The 26813-nt window shown below is 38.1% G+C and overlaps 2 protein-coding genes across 5 annotated transcripts in view; one reads left to right on the forward strand and one right to left on the reverse strand.

Annotated features, from left to right (window-relative positions):
- PRKRA (protein activator of interferon induced protein kinase EIF2AK2) overlaps window positions 1–8933 on the reverse strand; it is a 33175-nt gene extending 24242 nt beyond the window's left edge. For 2 of the 3 annotated variants that reach the window (XR_013172898.1, XM_077154291.1), the window contains exons 1-5: window positions 8635–8933; window positions 7917–8086; window positions 3808–3889; window positions 1667–1745; window positions 536–653 (exon numbers count right to left, since the gene is read on the reverse strand). Coding sequence is in view for 2 of the 3 variants with exons in the window: in XM_077154291.1 (XP_077010406.1) it covers window positions 536–653; window positions 1667–1745; window positions 3808–3889; window positions 7917–8086; window positions 8635–8699 (514 nt within the window). In the remaining variant the exon portion in view is untranslated. Of the gene's footprint in view, window positions 1–535; window positions 654–1666; window positions 1746–3807; window positions 3890–7916; window positions 8087–8307; window positions 8500–8634 lie in introns of those variants that run through there. The other variant, XM_077154292.1, reaches the window with a different exon arrangement.
- PJVK (pejvakin) overlaps window positions 8108–26813 on the forward strand; it is a 46575-nt gene continuing 27869 nt past the window's right edge. The window contains exons 1-5 of one of the 2 annotated variants that reach the window (XM_077154288.1): window positions 8108–8181; window positions 10866–11056; window positions 11764–11959; window positions 12472–12613; window positions 13715–13832. In XM_077154288.1, coding sequence (XP_077010403.1) covers window positions 8117–8181; window positions 10866–11056; window positions 11764–11959; window positions 12472–12613; window positions 13715–13832 — 712 coding nt within the window. In that variant the 5' untranslated portion in view covers window positions 8108–8116. Of the gene's footprint in view, window positions 8182–10551; window positions 10562–10865; window positions 11057–11763; window positions 11960–12471; window positions 12614–13714; window positions 13833–26813 lie in introns of those variants that run through there. The other variant, XM_077154289.1, reaches the window with a different exon arrangement.

Here is a 26813-nt window from a genome sequence, read left to right on the forward strand (position 1 = left end):
TTACAAACTAAAAAACTGAAATCCAGGGAGATCAAATAGCTTGCCTAACCTTACAAATTTTATATCAATCATGAAAGCAAAGACTCTTGCTTTTGGCCCAGTGCTTTGTGCACTGGCTCACATTAAATGTAATATACCACATTAATAAATCAAAGTAGAAAAACCACATGATCATCTTGATCAATGCAGGAAAAGGCATTTGACAGAATTCAACACACTTTGTTGATGAAAACTCTTTTTTTAAGTTGCAAATATATCAATGAAGACTAGAGTATTAGATGAAGTACAGAGTCAATTATTTGTCTATTAACACCCATTTTTCTAAAATACCAAGTTAAGAACATATAAGTATACTTAAGCCAATTATTTATACTTAAAATCAACCTCAGAAAGTTAGAGAAAGAACAGAATTATATAGATTTTTCCCCTACAGAATGATATGAAAAGATATTACAGCAGAAATTTCTATGGTCATTCATCATCTGAAAATATTTCAAATGTTTTCAACTGTATAAGGGTGAAAAGAAATCATTACCAGTTTCCATAAATGACTCTAGCCTACAAATTGTAGTATATTCTCTCTTATGAGCAGGTCCTCCCTCCTGGGAAAGGGTATATTCGGGAAGTCTCCAGCCATGATGAATAGCCAATTCCTATAAAATCAAGATAAGGCTTTAAACAGTAATTTTAACCATAGTGATTTTGATCCCATTTCCATTATATGTTTGAAAAGAATACTGATAGTGTACAGTAGAAAAATGAGAGCAGACCCTAAATATCCCATAGGTATTCCAGTATAGTATATCTCATAAACCCACAATACCCAATACCAAGACTGAAGCAGTATTGTGCTGTGAGTGGTGTTTTCCTTTAAGCCACAGTAAGCTGAGATCGGACAGTTCAAACAGAAAGACTGTCTACTACCATCCTCTGGGAATACCAGAGAGGTCATCTAAAGGTCTCACTGCCATTAGTTCCCTTGGTCTCTTCCCTCCTACATGTAGACTTCCATATGCACAGCTCACTAATTATTGTATCTGATCAAGAGTAGATGAGAAGCCAAGACAGAAAACAAACAAGCTTGGATGAAGTTGAGGAAAGAAGGTGAAGAAAATCACAGAAAAACTCATAGAGGAGGAAAAAGAGATCAAAGGAGTGGCTGGATAACAAGTAAGGCAGTTGTTCAACACAGCACATGGATAATCTACAAAAGGATATTCTATGGGCAGATATTTGAAGGTGAATATCTTTTTCTTGGTAGAACAGCAAAAAAGTGGAATCTTCCTTTTTCCTGAGTAAGGTTACCTGATTTGGGCTCTTTCTACTTTACAACAGAAGTAGAAAGAGGTTTGTCACAAGAGTGGCAAGAAATAGTCTCAAAGTATAAAACACTCTACCCATGTGCGCTGAGGTCCTGTTGATCTTAAATGAGAATTCCAGAAACCAAAGGCAGATACTGTATATGGAAGAAAATCCAAAACATAAATAAACAGAATAATTTCAAGTGAGTCTGTAATATCTAATGATGATAACCTGGAAAATAAACTACTTCACCATCTTATCTTCAAAATATTAATTCTTTTCTTTAGCCCCTCTAATATTATCAACACATTACATCTTTTATGAATAGGAAAAATGTTACGTATAGAAAAACTGTATGACTTACCTGTAATGAACCAATAGGATTAAGCTGGTTCTTTGGTTGCTTGGAAGGATCAGGCATTAAGGGGTCAGGAACTGCAAAGCTAAACATTTTTTTAAAGTGTTATAAAACAAAATAATTTTCCCCAAATTAACTAAATAAATGACAAGTATTAAAATACATTTTTCAACTCTCTATGCCTTTGCTCTTGCAATTCCTTCTCCCTGGAATGCACTTCCCATCAACCTCTTCTATGGGAAGCTGATCTACCCATCATCAAGGTGTATCTCAAATGCCACTTTCTTCAAGAAGCCAATCTTTCATACCAATAGAACATAATCTCTCCTGCCTCTGCACCACTAAAGCATTTGGTTTGACCTCTGAAGGAAATTATTTAACCTAAAATTATACACTTTTACAAACACCAGACATTTGTTCACCCCTTACAACTCTTTGCTCTGTTCAGACTATAAGCTCCTTGATGGTAGGACCTATATGTTACTGACCTTCATGAGCCTTGCAGTATTTTGTACCTAACAGATGCTCAATAAAAATGTATTTAAATTTTGTATGACTACACAAAAAGGGAAGACTAGATGTTAGCCTGGCAAATAGAAAAACAGATCACAAATGTTCTCTCTGTATCCAGATTACTATGATGAGCTCATCTGCTCAGTTCTGGGATAATCCTTAAAAATTTAAATGTTCTGGATTCAGCATATGGGGATTCTGATTATGGAAACAGAACAATTTCTTCTAGGTAGTTTGAAATTACTACAGTTACTTGGCAGTTCAGTGCCTGACACTGAACAAGCTGCATTCCAAGTTACTACCACCCAAAGCAACTGGAGAGTCATTTCTTTCATACAAATGAGGTTTAGTTGTTGCCACTGCCTCAAATCTCTTTTCTAACTGCTAGAATTTAAAACTTTACAAAGGCTAATGAGATATGAGTATTCACTTACAATGCTGTATGCCGAAGCTACCCAAATAATTGTGATGGAGAAATGAGAAAGTCTCTGTACTAAATCAACCACTCTAGGCCTGATTATAGTTTAGTAATTCCCATCTTATCTGTCAAGAAGCACAAATATATAGTAAAGTTTGTTAGCCTTTTTTGCTGACAAAGTGAAGCACTTATGTGTAGAAAGAATACTCTGTATGCCTATTTCTACAAATGCACTCAACACTTTGTTTTGTTGACCTTTGGGCTGTACAGAAATAGAACAGCTACACCAGCAAGGGGAAAACCCATTATCTTCCATGCCATCTGGCATATCTTGAAAATTAATATAAATTAATCACAATGCATGACCCTAGAGAATCAAGCATCATCTTTTGTGATCCATGGCTAGTCTTGGGGTAAGTGCTTCTACAGAGGGTTGCTATGGTACTGGTTAGTGCTAAACTACCAAAAAAGTTTAGAATGACTTAGAAAATGCATGAGAAACTAAATATACCCTTAAACCAAAAGTCTTGCTATGGCTGGGGAACAAAAAATACCTATTCTGAATTTCCATGGGGTCTCTGCTGTCAGCTAAGACCAGACTATACCAGATTGTACTGCAAGTATATTTGAGTGCATGTGAAGGGACACACCATATTCCAGAGGTGCCCAATGGAAGCCAAAGCATACAACTTTATGATATATGAGATGTTTCACCACCAACACTATTTCCAAAAGTACCTACAGCGGTAAAAAAATTTAATTTGGAAAGACAGTTCAGAAATTAATATTCTACTTAATATCTTCTTGTATTTGGCATATACTCCATAATGAAATATCTTTGTCTCCTGCTTTCAAGTCAGAATTCCTGAAAGATACTTCTAGCTGACCTTTTTCCATCCCACAATTTGCTTTCTTCAGTGTAAAAATAATCAAAGTCTTAATACAGTAAGCTATTTGCCAGAAAAACTCTGGTTTTCTACTGTTGCACCCCATCTGAAAAAAAAGTAAAGCCTAGTTCATGAGAGTTTTCATTTAACAGCTATTTGCTGGGTGTAATTTCTTAAGGATAAAGTTGTCTGTAAGTGTATGACAGGTTTTTATAAGGAAATAGAAGACCATAACTGCTCCTGTCGTTGCTCTGGGAGTATGTTATACTTTCAGTCTTACCTCAGTCACGATATTTTTGAGCTGCAGAATACAAAGAAATTTAGCTCACCAAATACTTGCATTGGCTTTCAAAATGTTTATGGCAGCTTCTGCAGCTCTGTGTTTTGCCAGCTTCTTACTTGTACCTTCACCTGAAATAAGGTTAAAAAAAAAAAAAGAATCTTTATATTCTGTGATAATGTGAGGCTTGCATAGATGTTTTCGTAATACAGAACCAAGCCACTACAGGTTTTATATAGCTACATTAGGTAGTAAAAAACATACACTACATACAGTTATACAGTGAAATAAAATATTTACCACATGAAAGTAATGTATTTAAAACACAACTTTAAAAGTTCCAATATTTAATTCTATGAATACTTGTATAAAAAATCTTCATCATTATTTCTATATTAGATGCATTTATTACATAAAGTGGTAATAAAGTAGACCATGTGTACTGGTTTGAAACTGTAATGTACCCAAGAAAAGCCATGTTCTTCTTTTTTTTAAGTCAAGAACTAATTCTATTTGAAAATAAACATGGAAGATCCCCCATCCCTACAACCCTATGAAACTTTTCAATGTGGAATGTTCAACAGCCTGTTTTTTGGTGGGGAGCAGGGGGTGGGGTGGGGTGCATGGTCCAGGAATTGAACCTGGGTCTTCTGCATGGAAGGCGAGCATTAAGTTCACAAAGCACACAAAACTAGTTCTCAAACTGCTAACACAAATTCCAACACAGTATAGAAGGAAGGCTAAGTCACTACTTAACTGTCCATTTTTTTTAGCCATGTTCTTCTAATCCAATTTTGTGGGGGCAGACCTATTGTCTGGTGGGCCATTTTGGTAAAGTTGTTTCCATGGAGATGTGACCCTGCCCATTCAAGGTGGGTCTTAATCCTTTTACTGAAATCCTCTATGAAGAGAATAAAAGGCAGAAAACAAGAGAGCTCAGAGCCAACGCAGAGGGCAGAGAGATGAAATCAAGAGACTCAGACGTTTAGAGATGCTAACCTAAGAGACCAGAATTTGTTCCAGAGAAGCTAAGTGCAGACCCACAGATGCTTAGAGAGAAGGCCACTGGAATCAGAAGCTGAAAGAAACAAACCAGGAGCAAGGAGAGCAGATGCCAGCCACATGTCTTCCCAGCTGACAAAGATGTTCTAGATACCGGAGGCTTTTCTTCAAAGTCAAGGTATCTTTCTCTGGATGCCTTAATTTTGACATTTCCATAGCCTTAGAACTGTACATTTGTAACCTAGTAAATCTCCTTCATAAAAGCCAATTCATTTCTGGTATACTGCATTCTGGTAGCTTTAGCAAACCATGTCACAGCTTCTGATGAATTCTCTTATTCCTGGAGAGAAAGAAAATTCTTTCACAGCAAGAGCTGAGTTCTGGGATGCCAATTAATAGTTTCCTTTAAAGGAGCCATTTACAGCAGAATTGTCTGCCAGCCAAAATGTGTATGATTTTATTCTCACAGTCCATCCCATACTGGCTCAAATCTCTCTGCTAAGCCAAGCATTCATGACTACATGTTAGATATAGTGAAAGACGGGTTTATATATACAGAAAGTGTCATCTCATGTTACATGTCTGCCATACAGAATACAGATAGGGAAGTGGGGAGATAAGACTAACACCTAATTTCAGTAAGAAATCACTTCCAGTAAATGGTAAATTTAATCCTTTACCTTCTGGGTTTAAACTAGGTGTGGAGAATCTAGTGTGAAGTGGTGTCAGAATGCCGATGTCCATTCCTCCAATGTGGAAAGAAGAAAGGGGCATGGAAGAGGTTTTAAGCGTGACCCTTATATATCAGAGGACATACAAAGCATATTCATTTACCTACCAATATAGTATTAGGGAGACAGCAGTGAACAAAAGAGTCTCTTCCCTCACAGAGCATACAGTTTAGTGTGGGATTTCATCTGTCAATAGACATCTGAAACATGGAATGGTAAGGGTTAGGACCGACCTAAGCACATGTTGTAGCTGAGCACACAAGAGGGGAAGCTCCCCTACTTTTGGGAGGATTGAGAAAAAATTCATGGAGGAAGAGATAACCAAATGGAGACCTGAAAGATTAGTAAAAATCTGTAAGGTGAAGAGAGCTGGGGGGTTACGAAGAGCATTCTAGGTAGAAAAAAGGGCACAAAGGCTCAAAGCCAACACACACAGGGTGTTCTCAGGAGCCCCACCTGGTTGGCTAAAGTGTAAAAGCTTGTGGGAGGGAATTTTGAGATATAAGGCTGGAGAGTTGGGGAGCAGGGGAAGAGGTTAAAGAAGAGTCTCACAAATTTGGGTTTCTCAGATTTTAATATGCATAGGCAAGGGCTTGTAATTTTGCTAAAACACATATTCTAATCCAGTAGATCTGGGATGGGGCCTGATATTCTACATTTCCATCAAGCTCCCAGGTGATGGTTAATGCTACTATTACCATACCCGGAGAAGCAAGGCTGTAAGTCATGTTAAGAAATTTGTATTTATCCAGAGGGTGATGGGGAAACCAGTGAATAGATTTTAAGCAGAGGAACTACATCAGCAGACCTGGATGCTAGAAAGAACACTCTGGTTGTAGAGCGGAGAATGAACCGGACACCACAAGACTAGAAACTGAAAGGGTATCTATGATACTATAGCTATTATCCAGGTGAGAGATGACAGAGGCCTGGACAACAGTAATGGGAAGAGGAGAAAAGCAGACAGATCCAAGAGGTATTTAGGAGGCAGGATTTGGTGATAGTATAGACAAGAGAGGGGTGGGGAGGAGGAGTCAAAAAGAAACCCAAATTTCCCTTGTGTGAGCAACAGGTTGATAGCAGTACCTTTATTGAATAGAGAATGCAGGGGGACACATTTGAGGGAGTTGTGTTCACTTTGGGACAATGAATATTTGAGGTACCTTTGGGTTATCCAACAAAGATACCCAGCATAGCACAGGCTGGTACACCATGCTCTAATTGAGTCTGGGGGGAAAGGAGAGATTTCAGAATTACCAGTACTTAGTACTGAAGCTGTGGAGGCAGATGAGCTTGTAGAAGAGGAGAAGGTGGTATGAGAAGGGAAGAGGGCATAGGGCAGAATGGTTGCTGTGGGTTGTCAATCCCCATTCTAAAACACAGTGAGCAGGATAAAGGCTACTTCCACTTGAATTTTCACTGAATATTTTAAAATAGACCATGTGAAAAAGTAATGCAAGGTTCACGTGAGGAATCTTCCAGTCAACACCTACAATCCACCTGCCTCACAGAGACAAAAAAAGCTTCACTTTTTCTTAGAGTGGCTTCAATGAAAATAGCAGATTCCAGAATTCCAATGATACAAATGATGCCTTCAGATTACCAGAGGGCATCAATCTTCTTACTGAATTTTTTCTTGGCATTTTCCAAAATTACGTGTAGCATACAATATGTTTTGTGTTTGCAATTAAATATTGATATATGATAATTTTTTAAAAAGCCCACTTTACAGATGGACAACTTCAGTTATCATCTGCTCAAATTCCCAGAGCATTAAAAGACGTGAGTCTGAACTTTGTAACTTCTTTGCCGTGTGAGTCTGGACACATTATGTATAATCTCTCAACCTATTTCTTCATATATAAAAAGGGTATAATCATGTCATATAAAATATCAGTACAGTTTCAGGAATTAGAAGTTGCTGTACAATACAGCGTTGTGAAGCCTTCTGCCCTTCCTTTTGCTTACAGATAGAAATCAGATGTGGTACAATGGGCCCAAAGTGCCTAAAGAGTCAAGAAAAAATGGGGAGAGGCTCAGAAAATTCCGGGGTCATGTCTCCTGACATCTGCTGTAATCTTTCAGACTGCATATAATAACAGTGACAGTACCTACTAGTCCAGCTATGGCTATTTCAAGAAACTTCCCTACTTCTCCCCAGTCCCTAAAATTCAGGATATTTTAAGATATGAGAGGAACCTTGGATAAGTATTATCAGTTTCCAAGCTTCTCCTGATACCCAGGGAAGAGGAAACTAGGGAGATGAAGTTAAAATGTCCCAATATGCAGGGATGAGAAGTCTGTTTCAAAAATACATCATCCCCATAGCAGTTTCTAGGAAAACAGAGCGCCTTTTCGAACTGAAAAGCAATACCAAGACGTGATCACCAACCCACATGGTCATCGGGGTTAACTGTATACACACCTGTACAGGTTATGTCACCCACGGTTACTCTGAAGGTGAAAGTGGGCACGTGTATTTGCACATCGGATCTTTCGCATTCATAAACCGGGATGTTCTTGGTCTTCATGCCGTATTCGTGTAATACCTGGATTGGTGTTTTCCCTGGTTTAGCTGTGATCATCTTTCCTAAACTGCAAAAACCAGAAAAACGTGTGCTTTGAATGCCAATGAGGCGACGGAAGCAAAAGCATACAGAGGATAGTTTTGACCGCCACAGCGGTGACAGGTGAGACGCCGCAGCTGCTGCGGGTACCCGGCAGAGGCGGGCAGGCTGAGGGAGGTCTTTGGGGAGACAACCTGATTGGGGGTAAGAGGGGTTCTCTGGGGGACACAGCCGATGCCGGCGCCGCACCTGCTCAGGACCAAGCCCACAATCTCTTCCCAAAGAGCCTGCGATTTCTGACAATCGGTGGCCTCGCACCACCTTAGTCCATCCCAGGCGCCGCCAGGGAGAGGCGGGACCAGGGCCGAAAACCCCGGCCCAGGCGCCGCCAAGAGGGCGGGACCGAGGATCCGCGCACCGCCCGGCAGCCGGGCAGCCCGCCTGCAGCCGCGGGGGCGGCAACGCCAGGAAAGGGCTTTACCCACAATGCTGCTGGAGAGCCGGCTCCCTCGCCCCCGCCTCTCCTCCCCGATCCTCCCGCCCTGCCCGGCTCGGCCCGGCTGCCCGGACGCTGACCTGAAGGTCCCGCTGTCCTCGCGCTCCAGCGGCGGGGCCGCGGCGCGATGTCTGCTCTGGGACATGGCTAAAACAGACGGTTCGCCGTGGGAGGGAGAGCAGTGCGGAGCGACGTCCTCGCTTCTCGGGCCGGCGGATCCCGAGAGGAGGGCTTCAGCGCCACTGTCGCGGCCGCCTCCCCTCCTCCGACTCCCCCACCCCTCCCTGCTTGCGTCCCTGTTGCGATGGGGGCGGGCGAAGGGGCGGAGGAGGAGCCTCGGCACAGCGGTCCCGGCTCCCGGCCCCGCCCACGTCCCCGCCCACCGGCTCGCGGCTTTTCTCGGCTTCCGGCCCTGCCTCTCCCTTCCAGGCCCCGCCTCCTCCTCAACCGGGGCCTCTCTCGCCACTGCCCTTTCCCCTCTGCACTCCTCGGTCAGGCGCCGCTTACCCGGAGCCCGGCTCCGCTGGATTTAGCCCTGCCTGGGAGCTCGGGAGCTCGCAGTTCTTTGTCCTAAAAAGGAAGTAGTTTCCTGCCCGGAGGGAAAGCTTGTCAGGAGCCAGCCAGTGGTCAGGGAGGCCTGAAGCACACACTTTTTAAATTTTATTATAATTTTTTTTATTGCGTGATTGGGGGCTGGTCACTTGAAGAAAAATATTTCAAAATCCCGAATACAAAATTGGTGGTGCTGCAGCCCGGGACTGGGCCGGATGCTCGAGACTACAGGACGGCAGTGGGCGCTCCGGGCCCTGGAGCCCTGCTTTTAGGGGCACGCGGGATGTCTTGAGACCCCTTCTCTCCCGCCGGGCTGGCTCCATTGTCTCTTGGCTTTATTCACGACTCTGAGTTGTACCCTCCTGGACCGGCGGACCCAGCCAGCCATGTTAGGTGTAAACGCATGCTTTTCTGTAGACTCGATTCCAAATTAATCGCTGTTTCTGCAGAGCTGAGTTATTGGTCTAGTGGTGTTTTCCTCGGATACAACACCCTTGGTGGGGGTTAGACAACGACATTAGATGTCTCGTTTCCCTCGGGGTAGAAATTAACGGGCAGAAATTATTCCTGTGCTTACTCTGTGTCTTGGAAAAGGCTTTGCACAAAGCTCTTCTCGAGAAGGGACATTATTGAAATCAGCTCATTTTTTTAGATCCTGCGAGCCCTTGGACACTTGAAAGCAAATGAAAAAATGTCCAGAATCTAGCCAAATTTATTTCCGTTACTAGAGGCTCTAAGTAAGCCTATTCTCTTTCTCTTACCCCATTATGTATGTGTATCAATCAATCCACCAAAGTTATCATTTAGTAAATATCTTATAACCAACACATAGCCACTATTTCAGGATATATTAACGTCCACATGAGAACTATGGCAATACAGTATTTCAACACTCAGATTTGTTTCTAAAATTTATTTTTAGTGACAAAATTCCTTTAAAAACCCAAACCTCATGTAGCTCTCTTGAAGGTTGAGTGACTGGAATAATGAAGAAATAGAAAGAAAATAAATGCAGCAGGACCCCATTTCAAAGAGATGTAGTCTATGTGCCCCACTTCAGAGTCAAAAACCGTACATAATAAGTTTATGTAGTTATTTATATGTAACATGGTTTTAATTTAGTATTTTGAAAGAGTCACATACAATTGTTCCCCTGTTTTCTGTGAATTTATATTTAATATGAAATACCTCGTTTAAGCATTCAAGAAGGAAAATGAATGAAATGCTGAAACACTGAAGGGTATACTATAAGAATTCAAAGCAGTGCTTTTCTGTTGCCAGAACTGGCATGGTGGACCTAGGAATTCCCTTCTGACTATGTCTACTGTAAATGGTATCCAAGGCTAATGTTGGTACCTCTGCGTTATTTCCTTTAGGGCTATATGTTTCCCACAAAATTGGGATTCTGACTGCTACCTGGTCATGACCCTGATCAAGAACTTTGGTAATATTTAGGTAATATTAGTTTTCCATGTATATTGTAGTGCATTAGATTGGCATTACAAATTAGACTTGCTTTTAGTATATCATTTTACACCATCGATCTATAATTCATTACTTGAGCACACCAGGGGCAGCAGTGTTGTGAATTGTACGCTGGTAAACTACTTGGCGAAAACCATGTTTTACATTTTTGAAGTATATAATTATATTTAAAATCAAGCAAGGCTGATTCACTTTGAGACTATGGATTTGTTATCTGGGGGTTGCAGTGGATGACACTTTGATATCATATTAATATGTTTGCTGCTGCTACTAGGAGCTTTGTCAAACAAGTTGGAGATGGAGGGAGATTAGTTCCTGTTCCAAGCCTCAGTGAAGCTGACAAGTACCAACCGCTCAGTCTGGTGGTAAAAAAGAAGCGATGCTTTCTGTTTCCTAGATATAAATTTTCTTCAACGCCATTTACCCTGAAAGATATTCTCCTAGGAGACAGAGAAATTTCTGCTGGTAAGTTTAAATGTCTGCTTGGTAGTAACTATCAGCTGTATCCTTGGTAACCTAAATATAGGCATATATACTACCTATATCAGTAATACACATTGTCAGTGATAAAGCAACTTTTATTACAACAGTAGTAGTGTTAAAATTAACAATGCCTGGAATTTATATACTATCAAATCTCGAATGGTTGAATAACTTTCAAAACTATCGATTACTTTGTAAGTTGCTGTAACCAAATCATTATAGAATATGATATATTTCTTTATCTGTACAACGTATTACTTGGTCTACTTACCTCACATGGTCAAATGAGATACTGGAGATGTAAGTAACTTGCATTTACTTTTCACAATTTAGTTATTAGAACTGGTAAACTGAAAAAATATTTTACAGGCTAGATCAGAAAATAACTGGAAGTTGACATTTTGACAACTTATTTCTTATAAACGCTTGTGTTTTTCTTCAACCACCTAGCGGATCTTGATGCTTTAGAAGTTCTGTTGACTGAAAAGAGAATGCAGGTTCTTCTGAAGGAGTCTGGCTCTTTCTATGTCAAATTCATCAAATGGCTATTTTTAATCTTGGTTTGAAATGTTCCCTTTCTTGTTAACCTTTGGGTAATTGAGTCTTGAATTGTAAGTTAACCTTTTACTATCTATAATTTACAGTGAATGAATTCAAGACATTAATATACTAATTTCTTTTTCTTCAAGGTATTTCTTCTTATCAGTTACTGAATTATGAGGATGAATCAGATGTTTCACTTCATGGAAGACGAGGCAACCATATCGTGAATGATGTTGGGATTAATGTTACTGGATCAGATTCAGTTGCAGTAAAAGCTTCATTTGGTATAGTAACCAAACATGAAGTGGAAGTACCGACATTACTCAAGGAGATTTCTACACGGTAGGTTTAATAATTCTGAATATACTTGAATGTTTTCATTAAATATTTTAACCATATAAACTAAATAAAGCATTATAAAATATATAAAATACACATATTTTACTAGTATAATTTGTTTGAAACACACAAATTAGTAGTACCTCCAAACTTTGAATAAGGGGCAGTATCCAAAATAATTTGCTTACAGCATTTTTAATTGTTCCACAAAATCGCTTCAGCTCTTTCACATTTGGCTAAATTATTAGATTGAAAGAATATAGGAATCTGCCTGTCACCAATATACTAAGAGGTTCCCCTCCAGTGGACTCCTATAATAAATATGTTTTAAGAAGATAGAAAGAAAGGCAGATTATGAAATTTCTTTTGGGCATGCTTTCTGATTTAAGCCTGCCTTGCTTTACTTTTGGTTATGTTGGACCATGAGTGAGTAACACATGACAGCATAAAATGTACTTGATTCTACATAATTACATGTTACAGCTTCTTGTGAATATGTCTCTTCTTTATTTTAGAAAAATTAATTTTGACCACAGCTTAATACGTCAGTCACGGAGTTGCAGAAAGGCTGTATTATGTGTGGTCATGGAAAGCATTCGCACCACAAGGCAGTGCTCTCTCTCTGTGCATGCTGGAATTCGTGGGGAAGCAATGCGGGTAAACTACACTATTTAGGCCTCGCTAAGAAGTTGCAGTGGGGATTTAAATTAAAATACTCAATTTCTAAAGGCGCTTATACTGCATGTATTTTGTCAAATGCTGCAGTTGTATAGGATGTTGCATAGTAATGGTTTTGTGTCAGAATATGAAAAAAATTCAAGAAAACATGAAGTCTAAACATGTGTAACATAATGCAACCCAAACAGCTATCCTTGTGAAATAAGATGCATACTGGAGCCCTCCTTTTACTATTTAAATGTTGTTTTAAGAATAACCATTGAGTGTTTAAATCTTTGATTTTATTTTTAAGTAATGGAGTTTCTGCACTGACATTTTAAAAGATGAAATTGTATTTTTATATTAAAGTTATTTTTCTAAAATAATATTTCAATGGCCAAACAACTCTTGTTCAACGTTAAAACCTTTAACAAAAGCTTAGAAAATTATTTGTGTGTAACTTTCAGCCCATTTATATTGTTTACCATTGTCATCCAGTGACACTTAGTAATGATTTGATTGGTTTTTATTAAAACCAGCATTAGAAAGATAGAGTTCATTGATGATTTTTTCAAGTCTTTGCAAATTAAGGTTCTGTTCAGTACTTGTGTTCAACTGCCCAACAAATTGATTAATATTGGATCATTTCTTGGACACAAACAGAGTCATTTCATTGAAAATAATTTATTGATTGCTTTGGAAAGATGCTGAAGGCTATGGGGCTTTGGGATAAAAGGTAGGGAAATTGAAAAACATCAGCTGTAGCACTTAAATGCAGTTGGTTTCCAAGAGCTGCAGCTGAAAGAAAAAAAGACTTCTATTCCAGAGAGATTACAAATTTGGAAGCACTAATGCTGTTGGCTCCAATACCAAAGTGAGGAAGAGGTGTTGAGGTAGTTCTCTAATATAGATCATGAGTCCCACCTGGACCACTTAGAGCTCTGCTGTGAACAGTTTAATTCACAGCATGTAAGGTAATTCTTTGCTTGGACAGCTTTTTTTTTTTTTTATAGAATTGTAGGAAATGTTTTATCTTAAAAAAAATCCTTGCATGTTATCTTCTCAATAATTTTAATTATTTTATTAATTCATTTATTTTAGTTTCATTTTATGGATGAACAGAATCCCAAAGGAAGGGAAAAAGCTATTGTTTTTCCAGCACACACAACCATAGCTTTCAGTGTTTTTGAACTCTTCATTTATCTGGATGGTGCCTTTGGTGAGTGAATGATTTACATCAAGCACTGTAATTATTATATTTTTAAGGAGAATTTAATTGGAAGCTTTCTCTCTCTCTTTCTGAATGTCTAATAATTGTAGAAAAGTGATGTTCTGCAACCCTCAATTTTATGCGTGGGTGAAGTCACTGGGAACAGCCCTCACTTACCTACTTCCCCAGTATCCCTTTTCTGCTTCTTGGTGAAGCCTGTAGATTTCCCTCCATCCCCATCCCAACTATAGATAAGAGTTAAAGTGTAAACTACTGACAAGGGAATTGTTGATTTACAAGGGATATAATAAAATGACCTTCTAATAGGTAGCTTTTTTTCTTTATTAGAAAGTTGTAAGTTTACAGAACGATCAAGCATAAAATACAGAATTTCTGTACACCACCCCACTACCAACAGTATGCATTGGTGTGGAACATTTCTTACAATTGACAATAGCGCCTTTTTGTAATTGTACTATTAACTAAAGTCCATGGTTTAAGATCACTGTTTGTGTAGTGTAGTTTCATATTTTTTTAAATACAATATAAATTTATATACAATATAACATTTCCCCTTTTATTCATATTCAGATATATCTTTCAGTTAATTGCAATTCATAATGTTGTGCTATCATCACCACCATCTATTACCAAAACATTTCCATCATTCTAAATAGGAACCCTGTACATTTTAACCCTTAACTTACCATTCCCTGTCCCCATCCTATCCCCTGGTAACTTGTATTCTAGATTCTGACTCTGTGAGCTTGCTAATTCTAATTGTTTCAAATCAGTGAGATCATATAATATTTGTCCTTTTATGTCTGACTTATTTCACTCAACAAGATGTCTTCAGGGTCCATCTATGTTGTTGCATCTATCAGGACTTCATTCTTTTTTATGGCTGAATAACATACATTTTACATGTATGTATATATATACACCACATTTTGTGTATCCATTCATCTGTTAATGGACACTTGGGTTGCTTTCATCTTTTAGCAATTGTGAGTAATGTTGCTATGAACATTGGTGTGCAAATATATGTTTGAGTCCCTGCTTTCAATTCTTTTGGGTATATACCTAGTAGTTGGATTGCCAGGTTATATGGTAGTTCTATACGTAGGTTCTGAGGAACCACCAAACTGTCTTCCACAGCAGCTGTAGCATTTTACATTGCCACTAGCAACAAATGAGTGTTCCTATTTCTCTACATCCTCTCCAACACTTATTTTCCATTTTGTTAATAGCAGTCATTCTAATGGTTGTGAAATGGTATCTCATTGTGGTTTTGATTTGCATTTCCCTGATGGCTAATATGTTGAGCATCTTTTCATGTGCTTTCTGGCCACTTTATCTTCTTTGGAGTGATGTCAGGTCAAGCCTTTTGCCCATTTTTAAAATGGTTAGTCTTTTTGTTAAGTTGAAGGATCTCTTTATATATTCTGGATATTAAATCTTTGGCAGATATGCAGTTTCCAAATATTTTCTACCATTGTGTGGGTTATTGTTTTACTTTCATGATGAAGTCCTTTGAGGAACAAAAATGTTTAAGTTTTATGAGGTACCATTTATTTATTTTTCTTTTGTTGATGTGTTTTGGGTATAAAGTCTAAGAAACCATTGCCTTATGCAACATCCTGAAGATGCTTCCCTATGTTTTCTTTCAGGAGTTTGATAGTTCTAGTTCTTACGTTTAGGTTTTAATTCATTTTGAAGTTTTTTTTCTTTATGGTGTGAGGTTGGGGCTCTCCTTTTTTTTTTTTCAAATGGAGATCCAGTTTTCCCAACACCATTTGTTGAAGAGACTGTTATTTCTCAATGGAATGGTTTTTGCCCCCTACTCAAAAATCATATGGCCATAAATGTGAGGGTTCATTTCCAAACTCTCATTTCTATTCCATTGGTCTATATGTCTATCCTTGTGCCAGGACCATGCTGTTTTGATTACTGAGGCTTTGTAATAGGTTTTAGAATCAAGAAGTATGTGTTTTCCATCTTCACTCTTCTTTATCAAGATGACTTGGCTATTTAGAGTCCCTTACCTTTTCACATAAATTTGACATTTGGCTTTTTTATTTCTGCAAAGAAGGCTGTTGGAATTTTGTTATGAATATGTAAATCACCACAGGTAGGACAATATTTAGCTTTCTCATTCATGAACATGGAATTCCCTTCTGTTTATGTGGGTCTTTGATTTTTTTTTTTAATTAACGCTTTGTAGTTTTCTGTGTACAAGGCCTTTACGTCCTTGGTTAAGTTTATTTCTAGATACTGGATTATTTTAGTTGCTGTTTTACATGGAATTTATTTCTTGATTTCTTCTGCAGATTGTTCATAACTAGTGTATAGAACACAGCAGATTTTTGTGTGTTGATCTTGTACCTTGCCACTTTGCTGAACTCATTCATTAGCACTAGTTGATTCTTCATGGATTTTTCAGAATTTTCCATGTATAGGATCATGTCATCTACAAATAGCAAAAGTTTTACTTCATCCTTTCCAATTTGGAGGCCTTTTATTTCTTTTTTAAAAAAAATTTTATTAATAAAAACCAATCAACATATAAACATGAACATTCTTAACATATGAACATTCCATACTTGGTGTGCAATCAGTGGCTTACATTGTCATCACATAGTTGTATATTCATCACCATGATCATTTCTCAGAACATTTATATCACTCCAGAAAAAGAAATAAAAAGAAAAAATTCATGCATACCATACCCCTTACCCCTCCCTCTCATTGACCGGTAGTATTTCCTTCTTCCCAATTTATTTTAACATTTGTTCCCCCTATTATTTATTTATTTTTAAACCATATTTTTTACTCATCTGTCCATACTGTAGATAAAAGGCGCATCAGACACAAGGTTTTCATAATCACATAGTCACTGCAAAAGCTATATCATTATACAATCATCTTCAAGAAACATGGCTACTGGAACACAGCTCTACAGTTTCAGGCACTTCCCTCTAGCCTCTCTAATACACCTTAAACTAAAAGGGGATATCTATATAATGGTAAAAATAACCTCCAGGATAAGCTCTTGACTCTATTTGAAATCTCTCAGCCACTGACACTTTATCTCATTTCTCTCTTCCTCCTTTCAGTTGAGAAGGTTTTCTCAATCCCTTGATGCTGAGTTCCATCTCATTCTAGGATCTCTGTCCCACATTGCCAGGGAGGTTTACACCCCTGGGAGTCATTTCCCATGTAGAGAGGGGGAGGGCAGTGAGTTTGCTTGCCATGTTGGCTGAGAGATAGGCCACGTCTGAGCAACAAAAGAGGTTCTCTGGGGGTGACTCTTAGGCCTAATTTTAAGTAGGCCTAGCCTATCCTCTGCAGGGATAAATTTCATATGAACAAACCCGAAGGTTGAGGGTTTGACCTACTGGTTTTGTTGTTCTCGCTGCTTGAGAGAATATTAGGCCTTCTCCAAATTGGGAAATTGAATTTTCCCCTTTTCTCACCATTCCCCCAACAGGACTTTGCAAATACTTTTTTATTCACTGTTTGAATCACTCTGGGATTTATCAGGTCATCACTCTGGATAAACCTACAAAATCTCATGCCCTACTCAAGGTTCCATGTACTTATGGTGTTCAACTAAACTTTCCATATGTTACATTAGGAGATACACTAGTCAAACTATAAATTTTTTCCAAATAAACATTTTTTTGCTTTAGTCTCACACATAAGTTGAAGTTTTAAAATATGAATAACTATCTATTTTCAATACCCTGCAGTATTGACATTCCTTTGTTCTTCCTCATGAAAAACACTTTTTTATTTGTACATTTAGTCACTATCATTGTACACTCTAGGCATACCTAGATCATACCATCTCAGTCTTTAGCATCTGTCTTTCCTTCTCATTTCATTTGTGCCCCCAGCCCTCCTTCCTTTATCATTCTCACATTCATCTTCATTCAGTATACTAACATTATTGTGCTACAATTAGGTAGTATTGTGCTATCCATTTCTGAATTTTTACAATCAGTCCTGTTGCATAATCTGTATCCCTCCAGTTCCAATTATCCAGTATCTACCCTATTTCTATCTCCTGATGGTCTCTGTTACCAACTGAAATTCTCCAAGTTCATTCATTAATGTTAGTCCATATCAGTGGGACCATACAGTATTTGTCCTTTTGTTTCTGGCTAATCTTGGTCAGCATAATGTCCTTAAGGTCCATCCATGTTACATACTTTATAACTTTATTCTGTCTTACAGCTGCATAATATTCCATCATATGTATATACCACAGCTTGTTTAGTCACTCATCTGTTGGTGGGCATTTTGGTTGTTTCCATCTCTTTGTATAAATAATGCTGCTATAAATATTGGTCTGCAAATGTCCGTTTGTGTCCTTGCCCTCATGTCCTCTGAGTAGATACCTAGCAATGGTATTGACAGGTCATATGGCAATTCTATACTTAGCTTCCTGAGGAACCGCCAGACTGCCTTCCACAGCAGTTGTACCATTTGACATTCCCACCGACAGTGGATAAGTGTGCCTATTTCTCCATATCCTCTCCAGCACTTGTCATTTTCTGTTTTATTGATAATGGCCATTCTGATGGGTGTGAAATGATATCTCATTGTGGTTTTCATTTGCATTTCCCTAATAGCCAGAGAAGTTGAGCATCTTTTATGTGCCTTTTAGCCTTTTGTATTTCCTCTTCTAAGAAGTGTCTGTTCATGTCTTTTGCCCATTTTGTTATTTGGTTGTTTGTCTTTTTGTTGGTGAGTTGAACAATCTCTTTATATATTCTGGATACTAGACCCTTATCTGATATATCATTTCCAAGTATTGCCCCCCATTGTGTAGGCTGTCTTTTTACTTTCTTGACAAAGTTCTTTGATGCACAAAAGTGTTTAATTTAGAGGAGTTCCCATTTATCTATTTCTTTCTTTAATGCTCGTGCTTTGGGTGTAAGATCTAGGAAAACCACCTCCAATTATATGCTTTATAAGATATTTTCCTCTAAAAGTTTTATGGTCTTAGATCTAATGTTTAGGTCTTTGATTGATTTTGAGTTAATTTTTGTATAGGGTGTGAGATATGGATCCTCTTTCATTCTTTTGCATGTGGATATCCAGTTCTCTAGGCACCATTTATTTTTTTTTTTTAATTTTTTTTTTACATGGGCAGGCACCGGGAATCGAACCCGGGTCCTTGGGCATGGCAGGCAAGCACTCTTACCTGCTGAGCCACCGTGGCCCGCCCTAGGCACCATTTATTGAAGAGATTGTTCTGTCCCAGGTGAGTTGGCTTGACCACCTTATCAAAGATCAATTGTCCATAGATGAGAGGGTCTATATCTGAATACTCTATTCAATTCCATTGGTCAGTATATCTATCTTTATGCCAGTACCATGCTGTCTTGACAACTGTAGCTTCATAATACACCTTAAAGTCAGGTAGTTTGAGACCCCTAAATTCATTTTCTTTGTCAGGATATTTTTAGCTATTTGGGGTACCCTGCCCTTCCAGATAAATCTGGTTATTGGTTTTTCTATTTCTGAAAAATAAGTTTTTGGAATTTTAATTGGTATTGCATTGAATTTATAAATCAATTTAGGTAGGATTGACATCTTAACTATATTTAGTCTTTCAGTCCATGAACATGGTATGCCCTTCCATTTATTGAGGTTTCTGTGATTTCTTTTAGCAATTTTTTGTAGTTTTCTTAGTATAGGTCTTTTATATCCTTAGTTAAATTTATTCCTAAATATTTGATTCTTTTGGTTGCAATTGTAAATGGAACTTTTTTCTTGATTTCCCCCTTAGATTGCTTATTACTAGTGTATAGAAACACTACAGATTTTTCAGTGTTGATCTTGTAACCTGCCACTTTGCTGTACTCATTTATTAGCTTTGGTAGTTTTGCTCTGGATTTTTGGCAGTTTTCAACATATAGTATCATATCATCTGCAAATAGTGAGAGTTTTACTTCTTCCTTTTCAATTTTGATGCCTTGTATTTCTTTTTCTTATGTAATTGCTCTGGCTAGAACTTCCAACACAATGTTGAATAATAATGGTGATAGTGGACGTCCTTGTCCTGTTCCTGATCTTAGGGAGAACTTCTCCATCATTCTCTTCATGGTTCCTGCAAAATCTTCCTTTTAGCCATCCAAAAACTGTTCCAACATATATGGTATTTGCAAACTGCAGCAGCACCCCACTCCTGGTACCAAATCTGTTCTAGTTTGCTAGCTGCCAGAATGCAACACACCAGAGACGGATTGGCTTTTAATAAAAGGGGATTTATTTTGTTGGTTCTTCAGAGGAAAGACAGCTAACTTTCCACTGAGGTTTTTTCTTACGTGGAAGGCACAGGATGGTCTCTGCTGGCCTTCTCTCCAGGCCCCTGGGTTCCAACAACTTTCCCCAGGGTGACTTCTTTCTGCATCTCCAAAGGCCTGGGCTGAGCTGCGAGTGCTGAGATGAGGAATGCCGAGCTGCTAGGCTGTGCTACATTGCGTTCTCCCATTTAAGCACCAGCCAATTAAGTCAAACGTCACTCATTGCAGCAGACACACCTCCTAGCTGACTGCAGATGTAATTAGCAACAGATGAGGTTCACGTACCATTGGCTTGTGTCCACAGCAAGAGAACTAGGTATGCTCACCTGGCCAAGTTGACAACTGAATCTAACTAACACACCTTGTATGTGATGGACTGCTTTTTTCTTGCTGCTTTCAAAATTCTCTCTTTCTCTTTGACATCTGACATTCTGATTAGTGTCTAGGAGTTCATCTATTTGGATTTATTCTGTTTGGGGTACACTGCACTTCTTGGATCTGTAATTAAGTTTTTCATAAGATTTTGGAAATTTATAGTGATAATTTCCTCTATTAGTCTTTCCCCTCCTTTTCCCTTCTCTTCTGCTTCTGGGACACCCACAACATGTATATTCATGTGCTTCATGTTGTCATTCAATTCCCTGAGTCCCTGCTCATATTTTTCCATTCCTTTCCCTATATTTTATTTTGCTTGTTGGATTTCAGATGTCCCACCCTCCAGTTCACTAATCCTATCTTCTGCCTCTTGTAATATAACCTTGTAGGTTTCCATTGTTTTTTTCATCTCTTCTGGTGTTCCTTTCATTCCCATAAGTTCTGTGATTTGTTTTTTCAAACTTTTGATTTCTTCTTTTTGCCTTCTTTATATCCTCCGTCAATTCATTGATTTAGATTTTTGATGAGGTTTTTCATGTCTGTTCGAACATCCTGGATTAATTGTTTCTATTCCTGTATCTTATTTGAATTGTTGATTTATTCCTTCGACTGGGTCATTTCTTCACTTTTCCTATATGATTCATTATTTTTTGCTGGCATCTAGACATTTAATTTCCTTAATTAATTTATTCTGGAGATTGTTTTCACTTTTTTTTTTACCTAGGATTTTCTTGCTGGATGACTTTGTTGTCTCTCTGTTCTTTGACATTCAGTTCAGCTTATTGTAGACCTGTAGCATAGGTTTTGTTTAACAGATCAGAATTTTTCAGTTCTTGTTTTCTTGTTTCTTGCCCTGCCTGTATGGTATCTTTTTATTTTCCTTTAGGATTGTCTGCTTAGGTATTATAGATGCCCCCAGTCAGATATTCTCAGACCAAACTGGCCTCCTCTGAGGAGAAAAGAGTCACCTACATCAGTTTTCCCTAAGGGTGAGACCCAGCAGGTTGAAAGACTTCCCTATGAAGCCTCGAGATTCTGTGTTTTTCCTATCCTGCTCAGTATGTGGTGCTTGTCTGCGTATGGGTCCCATCAGTATAAAGTGAAGCAGACTCTCCCTGCTGAGGTCATGGTTGAGACAGAGGAGAGGCTGTAGGCTGGCTTCAATTGCTTCAGTTTTCTACACCCTGCAGTGTGAATTTCTTGAGGGAGGGATTCCACCTGAGCTGGGCACCACCCTTTCCTGCTGAAGGCACAGCCTCCAGACAAGCTCTCAGACAAGCTTAGTTCCGCCCTTGCCTGGGGCAGTTGGAGCCTGAGAAGTGTTCTGGGTAGGTTCACAGCTGGTCCAGCTTGTCCAGGTGGTGTACACTGTATGTCCGATCACTGATGTGGCCCCAGCAGTTGTTCTGAACTGTTTTGGCTATTTACTAGCTGCTTTGAAGAACGAACTAAATCCCACACCTCACTAAGCCGCCATCTTCGAAAATAGCCTGTCCTTTTATTTCCTTTGCTTGCTTAATTAGTCTGACTAGAACTTCCAGTACAGTATTGAATAATACTGGTCACATTGGGCATCCTTGTCTTGTTCCTGATCTTAAAAGGAAAGCATTCAATCTTTTACCATAGAGTATGGTATTTTGGGGGAATTTTTTTTTTTAGTGAGAGGATTATTTTTTATTTTTGTAGCATGAATATTATCTTTGTATAGTACTCTACAATATTTCAAATGCTTATTCTAAACAGATGCAACAGTTGGTAGTCATGGAAAGATTTTGGTGATTTTTTTGAACAGGATATATAGTATGCTATTTAGATAGTAATGATCCCTTTGGAAATTTAGGGTAGCTTTTCTTTTTTTGTTTTCCCCTAGTCTAAGTTTAGAAATATCTCCTACAGGTTAAACAAAATCTAAAGTGTAAACATTATTCCTATTTTTCATTGAAGTCAGCCATTTTCTAAATTTCATTTATTTCAGTCTTGAAACGTGGTTTTTAGTTTTCTCTAACTTCTTTCCTGATCTAAGATTCAAACAAGATTTTTCCTTCTTACAACTGTGTCTAACTTTGATCGTTTTCTATTCTAATTTTTTTCTTTTTTTTTTTGTATGCTATATGGCAGGGTCATATTTCATTATTTTTCCATATGAGTGTCCCATTATTGCAGCACCATTTGTTGAATTTTTGTTTGGTTAGTTGGTTTTTGTTTGTTTAGCTTGTTTGTTTTTTGGGGAGTTCATGAACCAGGAATTGAACCTGGGTTTCCTGCGTAGCAGGTGAGAATTCTACCACTGAGCTACCTTTGTACCTCTCTAAATTTTCTTTTGTAATCCAAAATACAGTTTTAATTAATGGATTATTCACAAAGTAAATATGGGACATTTCATTTTTTCAATGAGAACAGTTCAAATTTACAAATCTGGCACTTTTTGGATTATTTAAGGGTAGAAACCAGTATTGTTTGATAACATATAGGAAGTAGTTGTTTACATTACAAAATATCTCGGTATTATTTATCTTTGTTTTAAAAATGTATGTATTTGCTCTTGTCCAAGTAATTTTGAAGTTCTAATTTATCATTCATTTGACAAAACAATTTGAGTGATTACTGTCAGCCTTGTACAATTCTAGGTGCTGAGGATAAAGCTCTGAAAAAACCAGAGAAACCTTTACCTTCATGGGGTTTACTTTCTAATAAACACATAAACAAAAATACATCAGGTGGTGATGATTGCTGAGGAGAAAATGTCAGCTTAAGATTGTCTCCCTATCATTCAGAAGATTAATCCAACTGGCATTACTTTTATAAAGAGGCTGCAAATGGAAACAAACGTGGGCTGTGTATGTAATAGATCTGTTGATTGATTATTGACTGATGGCTACTTTGAGAGGATTCCCATATTTATTGTCTGCTACCTTTCATAGTACTTTCAGTTTTACAGTTATGTTAATCATTCTTATTGTGGTTCCATTTATTATTGTTTACCTTTATGCACAACGCTTTACAGTCAAAAACATTTTCACTTTTTTTTTGGTGCATGGTCTGGGAATCAAACCCAGGTTTCCTGCATGGAAGATGAGCATTCTACCATTGAACCTCCCGTGCACCCTACATTTCATTTTTATAAGTGGTTATAACATAGTAAGATTGAACCATATGAAATTGTTTTTCAACTGTTTTGGAACTAAAAAGAGCAAATTCATATGGTTCAGTCTAATACTATACTACAGCTACATTTTTAAAAGCAGATTTATTCCCACATCATACAGTACATCCAATGTGTACAATCAATGGCTCTCAGCATAATCACAGAGCTGTGCTTTCATCACCAGAGTCAATTTTAGAACATTTAATTGCTCAAAAGTAACACCCCATGTCCCTTATATCCTTCTATTACTGACACTTAGTATTGGTGTGGTACCTTTCCTACAGTTAATTGAAGAATATTATAATATTAGTGTTAACTATTGTCCATAGTTTGCACTTATTTTTCCCATATATCACCCTGTTATTAACACCTTGTACTAGTGACATACATTTTTGTTCTGGTTCGTAGAAAAACATTCTTATATTGTACTATTGACCATCTTCAACTTGCACAACAGGGTTCACTATGTTTTGCAGTCCCCTGTTTCGTCCTCTAGCTGTCCTTCTAGTGTTGTACCTCACTCTAAACTTCCCCTTTCAACCAGAAATCATGCACATGATTCAGTGCTGTTAATTACACTCACGATAAGTTTCTACCATCATTTCTATCCATTTCCAAGCATTTGTAATCAACATTATTAAAAATTTTGCACAAATTAAGCATCAGCTTCCATTCTTTACCCTCATTCTATCTCCCTGTAACCTATTCTCTAAATTCTAAATATTTCCTCTATGAGCTTTCACTCATTGTATTTAGTTCATATTAGTGAGATCATACAATATTTTTCCTTTTGTGTCTGACTTATTTTACTCAACATAATGTCCTCAAGATTCATCCATGTTGTAGCATATGTCAGGACTTCATTTCTTCTTACAACTGATGTTCCATCATTGTATATACCATATTTTGTGTATCCATTAATCAGTTGATGGAACCTGCCTAGGGATGTTCCCACTTTTGGCAGTTTTTCATAATGCTGCTGTGAACATCAGTGTGCAGATGTCTAATCACATCCTTGCTTTCAGTTCTTTGAAGTATATACCTAGTAGTAGGATTGCCAGATCATATGGTAGTTTTATATTTAACTTCCTGAGGAACCTCCAAACTGCCTTCCACAATGGCTGTACCATTTTATATTCCCACCACAATGAATAAGTGTTACAGTTTCTCCACATCCTCTCCAACATTTGTAGTTTTCTGGTTGTTTAATAGTGGCCATTCTAGTATGTGTGAAATGAAATCTCATTATGGTTTTTAATTTGCATTTCCTTTGTAGTTCCACAGCAAAGGATGAAGTACAATGGTACTGGTATTTATAATTACTCATATCTTTATCATTACCTGAGGTCTTTAAATTTTTTTATGCTGCTTCAATCCACTGTCTAGTGTCCTTTCCTTTCAGTTTGAAGAAAACCCTTTAGCCACTAGACCTAGGGCAGATCTAGCAGTAACGAACTCTCTCAGCTTTTATGTATCTGGGGATGTCTTAATCTCTTCCTCATTTTTGAGAGAAATTTTCACTAGATATAAAATTCTTGGTCAGGAAAGTTTTCTATCAGCGCTTTAAATATTTCCTCCGTCTGCCTTCTTGCCTCTGTAGTTTCTGATGAGAAATCGGCACTCAGTATTATTGGGATTCCCTTGTACATAACCAGTCGCTTTCCTCTTGGCGCTTTCAGCACTCTCTCACTGTCACTTGTCATTTGTTATTTTGATTACGAGGTGGCTGGACATGGTTCTTTTTGAGTTTATCCTGCTTGGTGTTTGAGTTTATCCTGCTTGGTATTTGTTGGCTTCTTGTTTGTACACATTCATATCTTTTGTTAAATTTGGAATGCTTTCTGCCACTATTCCTTTGGATATTCCTTCAGCCTTTTCTCTTTCTTCTCCTTCTGGCATGCTCATAATGTGTTCATCTGTACACTTGATAGTGTCTCATAGGTCTCTGTTTGCTTTTTTGGGAGGTGGGTTGGGGTGGGGGAGGTGCACAGTCTGGGAATTGAACCTGTGTCTCCTGCACGGCAGGTGAGGATTCTACCACTGAACTACCCTTGCAATGCCCTCTATTTGCTTTTAAAAATTCTTCTTTCTTTCTGCTTCTCAGCCTGAATCATTTCAATTATCACTGATTCTTTTTTCTGCCAGTTCCAATCTGTTTCTGAAACCCTCTAAGGAATTTAAAATATCATTTGTTGTGGTCTTCAACCCCAGTATGCCTTTTGATTCCTGTATTAGTTTGTTAAACTGTCAGAATGCAATATAGCAGAAATGCAATGGCTTTTAAAAAGAGAAATTAATAAGTTACAAGTTTACAGTTCTAATGTCATAAATATGTCATAACTAAGATATCCAGAGGAAGATACTTTGGCTCAAGGAGGGGTGATCTGGAAAGGCACGTGGCTGGTAGCTGCTGGTCCTTGTTCCCAGTTTCGTTGTTTCTAGCTTCTGATGCCCGTGGTTTCCCCTCTAAGCATCTGTGGGCATTCACGTAGCTGGTCTGGGACAAAATTCTGGGTCTTATCTCTTAGTTTAGTATCTGCTGCGGCTGCAGATTTCTGCTCTTTAGGTTCTGGCTATTTCTGTAAGTCTTTGCTTAGCACTCAGGCTGTTTCTATCTCGATCTCCAAACACCTACATTGGTTCTGAGCTTTCTCCAAAATGTTTCCTCTTTTAAAGGACTCCAGTAAAGTAATCAAGACCCACCCTGAATGGGTGGAGTCACATCTCCATTTAATCAAAAGGTCATATCCACAATTGGGCATGCCACATCTCTGTGAAGATAATCTAATCAAAAGTTTCCACCCTACAGTATTGAATCAGGATTAAAAGAAATGGCTGCCCCTGTAAAATTGGATCAGGATTAAAACATGGCTTTTCTGGGGTACATCATAGCTTTAAACTGGCACAATTCCTTTTAAAATTTTCAGTTTAATTAGATTCTCATATTGTTCTTTCATTGTTTTCCTTATATCCTTTAGTTCTTTTTCCGTGTTTTCCTTTATCTCCTGTGCATATGGAAGATCATTTTTAAAAAGTCTTTGACTGTTATGTCCAAAGACTGGTCTTCTTCTTTGATGGTTTCTGGATTTTTATTTTATTGCTTTGGATGGACCATAATTTCCAGTTTTTAACTTATTTTGTAATCTTTTACTG

Source organism: Tamandua tetradactyla, chromosome 3 (genome assembly GCF_023851605.1).
Source record: "Tamandua tetradactyla isolate mTamTet1 chromosome 3, mTamTet1.pri, whole genome shotgun sequence".
NCBI lineage: Eukaryota > Metazoa > Chordata > Mammalia > Pilosa > Myrmecophagidae > Tamandua > Tamandua tetradactyla.